Source organism: Marmota monax, unplaced genomic scaffold (assembly GCF_021218885.2).
Source record: "Marmota monax isolate L192 unplaced genomic scaffold, Marmota_monax_Labrador192_F-V1.1 WCK01_AAM20220418_F8-fsc00088, whole genome shotgun sequence".
Taxonomy (NCBI): Eukaryota; Metazoa; Chordata; class Mammalia; order Rodentia; family Sciuridae; genus Marmota; species Marmota monax.
In genome coordinates, this window is record NW_026694492.1 from 5,643,522 (window position 1) to 5,656,378 (window position 12,857).

A 12,857-nucleotide genomic window follows, 5' to 3' on the forward strand; every position below is an offset into this window, starting at 1 on the left:
TTATAAAAGATTTTAAGATTAAATATGATGTTACATTTACCAAACTTGCTCAGTAATTATACTTGTTCATATCTTTGCAATTGAAACTTTGTTAGGGTATTGAAAGAAAAATTTAAAAAGTCATAGATTGAATGGAATAATAATTAGAATATTAGAAAGTTTCCAAATATTGCAATTTATACTACACAATATATATTTGGAATTTTAAATTACCTGATGACTAAAAGAATAGTTTTATTTTGTACTAAGTTACCTAAATATTCCTGGGAAAATATTACATGTCATCCAGTTAAATAAAATGTTCATATAATGTCATGGCTCTCATTTAGGTTGAAATCTATATTAAATAAATTGAAAATGATCAGTTGTAAAACTGTAGATGAGATCATAAATATCTGGCCATATACTTTTATTTGAGCTTTTAAAAATGAAGAACAAATTAATGTCTTGCAGAAATGACATTTTCATTAATATTATCTTGAAACTGAGAAGATTAGTCTAACAGCATACAAGAATTAAGTACAAAGAAAATTACTTTGACCATCAAATTTTCACATTTGGGCCAATAACGTTACTAAATAAAAATCATTCTGTGTTATTTATTTAATCTTTCAAGTAATAGATAGAAGATAAATATATCTTAATTTCAGCTACTTAATGATTATCTAAAATAATGCAGGGTCCATTAAAATAGCTATTCAGTAGTTGAGATGATCATATATGAAACTGAATTATGAATTGGATTGATAAAGGAACCATCACTTAAAAATACATACAGGATCAAAACCAATATTGCCTCTCAATGAATTCTCCATTGTGATTAACTTAGTTTTATTTGACTTCTGTATGATACTGAATAACATAATGCTGAAAGGTAGGAAAGACATTGGATTTTATCTGCATTGAACAGTCAGGAAGGAGTTGCTTGTAGCTTGTGAGGTGGTGTGGTGTTATTCAAACAAGACTGATCATTGCATTGATGTACTAATCATTTGTATTTACTAATCACTTGTATCCATTGTACTCTAATTCAGTGGTAAATATGAGTTAATATTTTGGGAGAATTTTTGATAAGATGATGCATAGTTAAACAGAGTGACTGAAACATCTCTAAGTGCTAATGAGTACTTACTTGGTAGTCTATACTAATGCTTTAGTGGATGCTGAACAAGTTTAGATGTTAAGCTTTTTAGGAAGAGTGAATGATGGCTAATGATTATTTAATGACAGATCTCTGGACTGAAAGGCATTTAGCACTCAAAGTATACTGCAAAGCCTATTTCTCAAAGCTTCAGACAGGTTTATTTGGTCTCACCTTGAATAGAACAGTGCTGTATTGATTTCATTGGTGTGGATTTAAACACACTATCGGCTTAGAATAGCACTAGTATGCAGTAGAAAATGATTGTCTTAACCCTTATGGTGACTTTAGCTATTCTTCCATATTACAATGTGAGCTTCAGAAATGATTATGAATTTATTTCTGCTATTTGGAGTTCAGTTTGTGACTTTGGAACATACATGTGCATGCATACTTATAGTTGACATTAAGGTTTATGTAGAAGTAACTAAAATTTAAATTTATATTTTGAATTACTGTTTTTCACCAATATTGTATTTGAAGAAACTTTCCTTGTATGGAAAATGTAGCTGTTTCTGTGGATGAAATGCTGATTTTATCACTGTTAAATTATTTAGGTGTTTGGTGTCTAGATGATATTTATGCTTAGTATTTTCTTGTTGTTTTTCATGTTTCAATGTTCATATGGATTTTCATATAAAACTAATTTGATATACTTATTTTATATGCTTGATAAAATCTCTCTCCTCATTTTTTTTGTTTTTAGATTGTCCAGTAAAAAATGTATATATAACATTATATACTATAGACCAAAACTTAATTTTAAGACTTTTTCTAGTTATGAATTTTGTTTGTTCATATTTCTTTAGGAAACATTTAAAATTGTAAGAATTTGTAGATACCTAATAAAGATTCATACTGCAGCAGATGCCAGTGAAGATTCAAGAGACCCATGTTGATATTATTTCCATGAATGCCCACTCTATGTGTCCTTCTCCTTGTCACCTGAACACTTAACCCACTTAACTTTTCTTATCTATAAAATATGGGCACTGGTTTGGTTAGAACAGTTCTTTGATCCCTTTTCCTCTAAAATTTTCCCTACGCTGTCATCTTATTTTGGACCTAGGAGCTGTTTTATGTGCTCTGATAAGGATTTTTTTCTTTGCAAATTTTTATAGTATTCATGTTTTGGTGAAAGAATTTGGAAGGTGGTTGTGAGCAGCCTGTAATCATATGATTAAGGCATATGCATTAGTGAATGTGGGAGGTATCTTAACTGAGCAGATGGAACTTGTGTGAACCTAGTATGCTTTAAAATTACTGAAAACACGGATTTCAGGTTTTTCTGTTGGTATTTTTAAAATGGGGAACCTTTTGTCCTTAACGTTTTGAGAGGATTTTTTTTTCTATAAGTAAATACAATATTATATGAGTATTTTGTAGAAATCAAAAGCACTGGATAAAGTATTAGAAAAGTTATTTATGTTTTTGTTAATGAGGAAGTAAGTTATATTTAAAAGAAACGGGAAGTAGGTGTTTAACCCTTGCTTTGGATTGTTTTCATGTGCCTGTATTGAACCTTCTTGTGGCAGTTTCTGATATCGACATCAGCGGTCTGTGGTAATAATTAAAGAGTTTTCAGAAAATTTTATCTTCTCTTAATTCTGTACTCCTTTTTTTTTTTTCCTGTCCAAAAGTCTCTGATTAGTTAGGTAACAAAAAGAGCCATCTTTGAAATGTGTGCTTATCCAACATCAATATACATGTATTTTGTAGATTTTTATATATGGGAATAGTCTGTCTTAATAAAAATGAATTAAGGTAAGATTAGAAAAATATCTTTTCATAACTCCTAAGTAACCCAATGAGTTGAATTAGGGAGAATTTTGAGTTAATAATTATGTTTTATTATGTAGCAGAAATGTTTTTAAAGCTAGCCTTTTAAAATTGTGTAACATTAAATTTTTGTTTATTTCAGGAATGGGAGCTTTTCCAACCCTATGGTGATAACACATCAGCAAGTTAGCTATCCCTTGTCCCTTGTGGGAAGGACTATGTAAAATTTTAAAATTCAAGCCTGTTTTAGTTTGCTATATGCAAGATAGCCAACCCAGATGCAAATTCTAAATAGGACTAACTAATTAATAGGAAAACATATACAGTAGTTACATGAAAGAGAATATTAGTAAATTTTGATGTCTGTACATGCTTACTTGAGAAAGTATATAGTTAAGTATATCAAATTTATAGGCAAAAAGTGTGAAAATTTTTTGCCAAATAATAAATTGTCAAGTTGTTGACAAGCTAGTTATATTTCTTATAAAATGAGGAAATGCAAAATAATTTTAAAATCATCTGTACAAATTTCATAAGCACACAACTCACTTCTCTACATGTAGTTTAACAATGGTGAAAACCCAAGTATGTAACACAATTAAAAATGAAAATTCTCTGTATTTGTCTACTAGCAATTCAAGCTTAGTACTTCTTCATGCTCTATGGAGCTACTTAGAAACCTCTGGAAAAATGAGAATTAGTCACTCACCATCATGCACCTTCCTTTGATTAGAGTCAGACTACATTTGGTAGAGCAGAGTGCTAATAATGAGAATATACTGAACATTTTTGGGTCTGTGCTTTACATTCTCAGTGGCCTTTAGACTTTCAGCATGGATTCTTGGTTTAATTTTATTTACTTGTCCTTTTCTGTTTCAAAGGTTTGCTTTCTTGATTACTAATATAATTAGTAAACTTAAGTTGTCTTTGATCTTTTTATTTCTCCTTTATTTTTTGCTCCTTATTTTTTTTGTTTCTCTCTCTCTCTCTCTACATTTCTCCTTTAAATTTCTTCTTATTTCTTTAGTTTTTTGGAATTATACCATAGGTTAGCCTCAGTTGAGCATAAAAACTAACAATACTAAAAAAATAAATAAAATAAATTTTAAGAAATCTCACGTACATCTGCTATTGGCTTATGTATCTCTGTGTTTGGGGACTGTCAAATGTTTACTATGAAACTTTGGGTTTGGCTAACACACTTCTGTGCAGATCTACTATTAACACACAAGTGTGGCCATTACTTTCCAAGATACTATCTTGAGGCTAACTGTTCCATTATTTCTATTTAATATTTCACTTACAGTGAAGAAAGCAGAAGAAAAAATAACATGTGAAATAAGGTGATCATTTTTCAAAATCAGAGATAGTATTATAAAGTAGTCTGAGAAAAATAAAAAATGATAAACCCCTTAAAACTGCTGTTTTTCTCCCCATGAACATTTAAAAATGATAACTTTTAGTCAAATCATTGTCTCATTATCATGACCAAATGTGTAGTAATTCAACAAAAGTGAATATTGGAAATACTACTTACATATGAACAGATATATTTGTTAACTCCTCAGAGGTGGAGTAAGGCAATTTTCCCCTTTGATCTCAGTTTTATGTCACTTTGTAGATGGAAATAATTGCCGAGACGAGAATGTTTTTTAAGTGAATTCAATAAATGATTTGTCATTTTATGAATAAAAATGACCTCAGATATAACAGTTCATTTCTCACTGTGCTGTAACTCACAGGTATAAAATTTTTGTAAAGTTCTCCTACCTGTCTTGGAGTATTGTTTCATCTGTTTTGTGTGGTCTTACCCAGAAACACCCTATGGCTATTCCAGTGTTTTCATAAGTAAATCTCATTGCAGGAGTTATCTTTTCAGAACAAAAACTGCATGAGAAAAGATTATGAGAATGATTTGTCGTGTTTTCAGATTTATATTATTTTATAAGCAACTTACCGTTTTCTGAAATTTTTCTTTCCCATGAAAAAGCTAATAATAATCTTCTTAACGTTACAGCTTCTTCCATTTGATATATATATGAAATGTGATATATATATATGTGTATATATATATATATATATATATATATATGTATATGATTCCCCTTGAAAGGTAAATTGAAATAAGAAGTAAACATTTTCAAAGATAAGTATTACCTATAAGATTTCTGATTACCTAAATGTCTTAGGTATTTGGAATTTTAAAAATCTCTACTTTCTCCCAATTTGAAAATGTTTGCACTAAACATACAAAGAAAAACATTTGATTTTTTTTTTGATGTTTAGATAGAGAATATAGTGAAAAATAAGAATGCATATTATGGAAAAACAAGTATAAAACAGTACCTATGTGAAGAATAAGAATTTTTACATGAATTAGTTAAAACAGGCAAGTTGCTCTCAAAGATAAGATTTCTAGTTACCAAAGTTATTGATACACCACTAGGATAGTGGTTACATTGAATTATCTTTGAACTGGATGCAATGGTGCACACCTGTAATTCCAGCATTAAAAACATACTTTAGTTGCCTGTGACACATCTGCCAGCACTGCCCTCACATCTACTGACAAAGCATGTGGAATGTGCTATCAGTCTGGGTAGCTTTTACTGTTGCTGCTACTGCACTATTTGCCCCTTTACTTGAAAAGTGAAATAAGAGAAACATGCTGTTAATTTGTATGCATGCACTTAATAGTCCTCTGCTGGAACAGGACTCAGGAGGTTGAGGCAGAAGGATCGCAAGTTCAAGGCCAGGCTGAGCAAGTTAGTGAGACCCTGTCTCAAAGCAAAAAAATAAAAAGTGCTGAGGATGTAACTCAGTGGTAAAGCACCCCTGGGTTAGGTCTCCAGTACCAAATAAATAAATAGATAGATAAATACATAGATAAATGAATAAAGTTCTCAGATATTTTGCTTTGTTCTGATTTAGTGTGAAATGGCTTGGTGTATTTTGTCAAATGCACACACATATACATAATACTAATTTGTGCAAAGAGGTGTTGTTTCAGAATGGCTTAATCAGCAGCAGCAGAAAGGAATATGCGTTTGCAGAACCCCTTGTGTTCCAGCAGGGGGCTATCGTGCATGCATACAAATTAACAGCATGTTTGTTTTACTTCACTTTTCAAGTGAGGGGGCAAATAGTGCAGCAGCAGCAACAGTGAAAGCTGCAGAGATTTGGGAAGCACATTCGAGGTGCTCTGTCCCTAGATGTGAGGGCAGTGCTGGCAGATGTGTCACAGGGCAACTAAAGTATGTTTATAATGCCCCAGTGGAAACTCCTGTACTGCTAACATCCTGCACAGACACCTGCTTTGATAATGTTAGAGTCTAAAAATAAAGGCAGAAGTGCTCCATGGCAGTCTTAGTTAATCAGTTGTATCTTTTTCTTGAGGAGGTGGAGAGGAAAATGTTGAAAACTATATAGAATTTTATTTCCTTCAGGTGCCTTTTGGCCATATAACCATCTGCAGTTGTATATATTTGTTTCCTATCAAAATTATTTGTCATATTTTTTGAAAAAATTATAGAGCTCTAAGTTATGCCAGTGAATGAAAGTAACTTGTATAAATGCACTTATTTAGAAAACAAACTCAATTACGTCATTTACAATGGCATAGATCCTCCTTGAGACCCTTTGAAACCTGGATTCATTACCAGGACAGTGAGGTCTCTGCATCCTTTCTCTCACACTGGCTTGTCCCTGATCTATACCATTGTGTGTTTCCAATTAGCAAATTTATCTTTGAAGTATTTGTCAGAGAATTGTGATATGTTGAATAAGTGAAATTTGACTAGTCAATACTGTAGCATTTTAAAATTCTTTTAAACTAGATTGTTTTAAAAAGTGAATTATTAAAATATTATTGCTTAAAGTTTTTTTTTTTTCTCTCTCTGTTGTTAACACACTTATTTGGAAGACCACTTTTACATATCTGGTAATCTTTGACATTTTTATGACATTGTTCTTTATCAGTTTCAAGCAACACTCAGAATAGTAAGTAGATATGGATGATGTTTGGGCCAAACATATGCAGAAACAGTTACTCCTCTAAGGTCCAACATTACTATTATTCTAAAACCATGGGCATTACATTTTAAAATCTCAAAAAGCAGTTCTGGCTCTTTGTTATATATTTATATGAATGGGTACAATTATGTATATGTAATATAGAGAGACACTTAACATTTCACTAGCAGCATATAATGATTATTAAAATATGTCTCAAAAATTAAAATTAATATTCCATTGGTAACCAAGTATATTAACTTAGTAGTCAGTCAGGAGAAAGATTATTTTGATGAACGTACTTCTGAAAGACCATTTGAACTCAACTGTTTTTTAAAATCTAGTTTAAAATGTTTTTTTTAATTTTAATTTTATTTTTTTTAGTTGTAGATGGTCACAGTACCTTTATTTTAGTTATTCTTATGTGGTGCTGAGGATTTAACCCAGTGTCTCACACATGCTAGGCAAGTGCTCAGCCACTGAGCTATAACCACAGTTCTTAAAATATGTTTTGATTGGGCAGTTTTCACAGCCATGAATTATCTTAAAATCATCTTTACTTAGTATACAATTTTATATGTGCTTTTTATCATCAATATCTGCTGATAGTACCACAGCAAATTTTAAATATCTTTGGGGTTGATAAAATAGAAATAAATAAAATTGCTAATTTTAGAAGGATATGTTATTGGTCTGAAAAGTAGACATCTTATGTAGTTTTATGAACTAACATTTCTAGAACTTGAATGATATTCTGAGACTACTATAGATATATGCAGATATTGTAAATAGTATATCACATGCTTTATTCTAGAGGTTTTCTTGTCCTCCAGATTGCCGATATTAACAAAATTCACTTTTCTAAGTTTACTGTTCTTTAATAATTAATCAAAGCCTAATATTCACAAATGCAGCTTATTGCCCATAAAACAAGACTGTAAAGAATTGTAATAGAAAGTATTTCTAGGTTAATCTAAATTATTTTAAATAATCTCTATGTTCTGTCCTTTAATTTTCTGCTATGAGATCTTGCAATTCATTGTTTTTCATATCCTTTTTTTTGTTTTTGTTTAATAAAAACAGTTATTTTTCCAATGTTTATTCATTAAAGGTTAGGTTTTTTTTTTTTTAAGTCAGAAACCATGGTTTTTGATAAACATATAGTGTATATGTCTTATTAAATACAAATTATTTTCACTTTGCTAGGCAGCACATATTAAATACTATCCCATACATATGATTCTGATATTATTAAATATTAAGAACGAAGAAAAATACCTAATATCATTTTATTTTAATTTACCATGAGCAAATAGGTATTTCTGAATTTCCAAAGTACCCTTTTAGGGTATATTGAAATGTATATCAAACTCAAAAAATATTCACAGCATTGTGAATGTTCATTGGATCTTATAGCCTGAAATTTCCATCCTAAAATTGGTATGATAAGACCTGTCTTAATAAAATGTATCGGTCAAATAATAAAAAACCCAATAGTGTGTTTGCATTATGGGATATGTTTTAAATATAGTTGTAACCTCTAAGGGACTTCTGATTGAATTCAAGCACATTATTCATTAATTTTTTACTAGAAATATGCTTACATATGTCAAATATAAAAAGCATTCTGATACTCAGTCCTAAACAAAGAATCACATTTTGAAAACTGTTTTCCAGATCAAATCACACAGTTCTTTAAGTATTTTCTCAGAGTAGTAAATTGGTGGTACCTACTTATCTAAGGTTTTAATACCTAATACAATAGCAGAGCCCCATCAATATATGGCTAATTGCAGATATAAAGTATCTGCTGGTAGTCTATCTCTCATAAAACCGCCTTTAGCCTTAATTCAAATCTATTGATTCCTATTCCAGTTAAAACTGAAGAACTTAATATGTCTTTTAATCCTTTTATTGTAAGCTAGGATAAAATTAATTTTACCCTAGAACTGCACAAAGCCAATTAACATGATCTTTAGAGTTATTTAGTAAAGTGCTTCAAACTGTTAAATTTATCTTGACCTCTTGGTTGCACTCTCTGACTGCTTTTTAAATGAAGTAATCAATATCTCATAGCCCTTTAAATAGCTTAAACTTCTCAAATATTTTACCTGTGCTCTAGTTAAGCTGTAAGTAAAGTGTTTACTCCTGTTCGTGTAAATCTGGAGTCAATTATGCTAAATCTAAAGACAATTATGTACTTTTGAGGAACACCATATGAATTAAATGGTTGTTTTAATAAAATCAAAGCCTCATATTTTGTTAAAAGTAACCCAATAATGAGGAAACATTATTTTCTCACAAAACCTGCATTCAGTTTGCAACTTAAAATGTAGAACATTTATGTCCTTTACTATTGCAGGCAGCTTCTGTTTCCCACACAGAGTTGGTTGAAGGTATTAATTTTCTTACTGTGATAGGGTGATCAACCGTCCTGTCAAGAAAATGGATCTCCATGTCACCCTTTAGCATGATTAAATGGAGCCATGTCTCTGTGAAAAAATACCAAATTTTCATGAGACAAATGAAACTGTAGAAAGGTTTACTTTTACAGAATTATTTTATTTTTAATACCTCAAATGTCCTAAATAATTGTTAGTTTATTTGTAGGAAAGTATTGCAGCTAATTACATATTCCTTTTATTATTTATCAGAAAACATAGGCCAAAACAGTAATTTAAAGATGTTTCCAATTTGAGAATCTAAAGAATAGAAATTGTTGTGCTACTTTTAGAACAGTGGTAGGGGTGGGCACCTGACTTTATGCATGGACTAATCAGTCAGTGTCTTTTTTAGGACTTCCTTGCCTTTACTTCTTTCCTTGTTAACAAAGAGCTATCATCCTTTCAGATCTGAGTGATGATAAAAATTGCTTACCATAGAATTTCAGCATCCTTAGTGTTAATAGCCAATTGGGCAGTATTATTATGAGACTATACACATGCCAAACTTTAAATTACACCAAGTGATGTACTTGACAGCTAATTAAGATTTCATATTTTGGTCACTTAGCAGAGGGCACCTGTTACAATTCTTTCTATTAGTGTAGGGATAAAATGTACAAATGGCTGCTTGAAAGTACATTATTAGAACTTCCAAGTCTTAATTCCTTCCCCAGGAGTGGGAGTTAAGACAAGATTGAGGTAATTAAACAAAAGGAACATAGGGAAGGTGGGGGGCCAGGGCTGGAGGCGGAGCTCTCCAAATGCCCCTGTTGTTTAATTTCCTACTGGAAGCAGCCCATGTGTGCTTCTGTGCCCCCTCCCCCTTCAAGCAGTGGCCGTTGCAGAGGCTGCAGGCTGGGGTCAATGCCTTGCCTATTGATCAGTATCCCTGCAGTCCCCTGCTCCAGCAGCTGCTTCATTGGCTTCTTTCAGGGCCTGCTTCAGTACATTAGAATAGAAATCCATAACCAGAGCTGTGCTCATCCAAGCAAGGGAAGAAACTAAATTAAATGGTATAAAACAATCTTGGATCAGGAGTTTGTGCCAATTCATCTTGATCTAAGATGTCACACCGGGCTCTCTGTCTGAGCACCTGGGCTAGAGGCAGCCATAGTGAAAATAGATGGAGCTGCGATCATTCATTTGTCAGCTAAGGAGCAAGGCAGCGGTTAGCAATTCCCTTCTGCAGAGGTCAGCTGACAGAACAATCAGTGCAACTGCAGAATAGAGCTTTCCTTTGAACTATTGTTATGGAGCATGCTCTTGCTGAGACATGGGGGGAGGGGAGCTTGGTTTGCTTCCTGTTTCAAGAATACTATGTAAAGAGTAAAATATCTAGTACTGCAGTCGGTGAATTTAGATGCAGTACACCGAGCTCTTACTCCTGTGTCTGTTCTTGTACATAAATAAAGTTGGTCTTAAATGCATGTACTGAGATATAGATTATCAAACTGTTAAATATCACTTTGTCTAGAATTAAGGTCCTTTTAAACATAGAGGCAATGATTATTGATTTTTTTTCTTCTGAGTATGGTTAAGCTTTTAGGTGTTTTTTTTTCCCCCTCACTTTAGTTACCTTACCTATCACAGATCAGTGTCATACTTTGAATCAGTAATAGCATGTACTTGCTAATACTTGTTATTAACATTTCTTGTCTTCATAAAACAAAAAAATTTCATTGAGAGGGAGAAGTGATGCTCTGTGATGTCATTAGAAAATATTATTGGTACAAATTAAATATCTTTAAACATTTAAATCTAGGGTTTTTATAAGAAATGTAACCGATGAAATATGGTTTATCATGATGTTGGAAATTATAAAATAATTTTTTAATATTGGAGAAGCACCACACATTGTGAAGCTGCCTACATATGATCTAAAATATACTGTACAGAACTGCATAAATAAGGAAAATGGGTAATAACTAAAATTTTATATGAAAGAATTAGAGTATTTTTAAGGATAAATCTATTCTTGTGGACATATTTAAATACTTGAAAATTTAATGATAAATTTCCTGAAGTAACTTAAAAAACAATAAAGTATGATACACCGATTCTCGATATCATACAGAAACTATTGCTGCAACCACAGCCAATCTTTTTTGCATGATATCTACCATTTCTTTTTCTTAGACTTCAACTATCTTTTTGCCAGCATCCAGTTGTCCCAGTGCCATTCACTGAAAACACTATTCTTTCTTAAATGTCGCTTAAGGATGTATTTCTAATCATAATTTTTTTTTGTATTGATAAGCTTTTAATGTATATTTCTGTTGTGGTTTTTAGGTTGTTTATCGAGTATCCCACAAATGAAAAAAATTTCAACATCCTATGAGGAAAGACGGAAGCAAGCGACAGCTATTGTTTTACTAGGAGTAATAGGAGCTGAATTTGGTGCTGAAATTGAACCTCCTAAATTGTTGACCAGACCTCGAAGTTCTAGTCAAATTCCTGAAGGCTTTGGTTTGACTAGTGGAGGATCCAACTACTCACTGGCCAGACATACTTGTAAGTTTTTAAATTCCTAATGCTGATCTGTTGCTTTTTAATACATATTATTTGTCAAAAAATTTTTCAGAGTATTGAATATAACCTGAGGGTTAGCTCATCTAGAGTGCTTGCAGTGAAATTAGAAAGTGGTACAATCTGTTAGACATGTTGCTCTCTAGTTATAGTTACCTGAACTTCTTTTTAAAAATTAAAACATGGTCTTTTAAATGCTTTTTTTAAAATAACATATTTCTGAACTTTGTGTTTTTGCATTTTTGAACAAGATTCTTGCCAAAATTTATCCAAGCTAATTTCAAGTTAAAATTTCTAACTTCTGAAATGATTTCTAAACTATGTAACTTTTCTTGCATCTGGTTTGAAAAGTTAGGGATGGTGTGGAACATTCTCCCCAAAGAAAAGTGTGAATGATGGATGATGAATTACCTCTATAATTAAAAAAAAAAAATTCCCCAAGCTCAAAGGGCGTGTGTCACATAGCCACCCTAGGTTCTGTGCCAGGTATGTGAATGATAGATTAGGGTATTTTATAATGAGGTCTTTTAGTTCTTTACTCTTAGAACTCCTTTAGGTCAGGTCAAGGTGTGCCTACCATGTAGTGAATTGTGTCATATGTAAGCATCAAATGTAATTCCACTAATCACATCACAAGATATTCTTTGTAGAAAACAACTCAATATATTCTTTGAGGGGTTTTATCCCGAAACAAGGGGGAAAGGTGAATGCTATTTTGTTAGTTATGGCAGCAGAGCACTTCACTGGATCATTAAATTATAGTTTTGCTGTAAAACTGAGAGTCATGTTAGTTGCTTTTATTATGCAAGCTTTTCAGTTGACTTAACTGTCCCTTCTGCTATTCCTGTAGCAAATCGCCATTTTTGTTGCTCATGCTTTCACTATTATGCAAATTGCTATATTCAGGGGCCCAGTTGAAGAGAGCTAAATGACTAATGTGTGCTATAACACTATAA

At 31.9% G+C, this 12,857-nt stretch overlaps 1 protein-coding gene across 3 annotated transcripts in view; it reads left to right on the forward strand.

The window, feature by feature from the left end:
• Wdr7 (WD repeat domain 7) overlaps nt 1-12,857 on the forward strand; it is a 333,762-nt gene that overhangs the window by 189,137 nt on the left and 131,768 nt on the right. For all 3 annotated transcript variants that reach the window (XM_046419459.2, XM_046419460.2, XM_046419461.2), the window contains one exon: nt 11,665-11,886. In XM_046419459.2, coding sequence (XP_046275415.1) covers nt 11,665-11,886 — 222 coding nt within the window. The remainder of the gene's footprint in view (nt 1-11,664; nt 11,887-12,857) is intronic.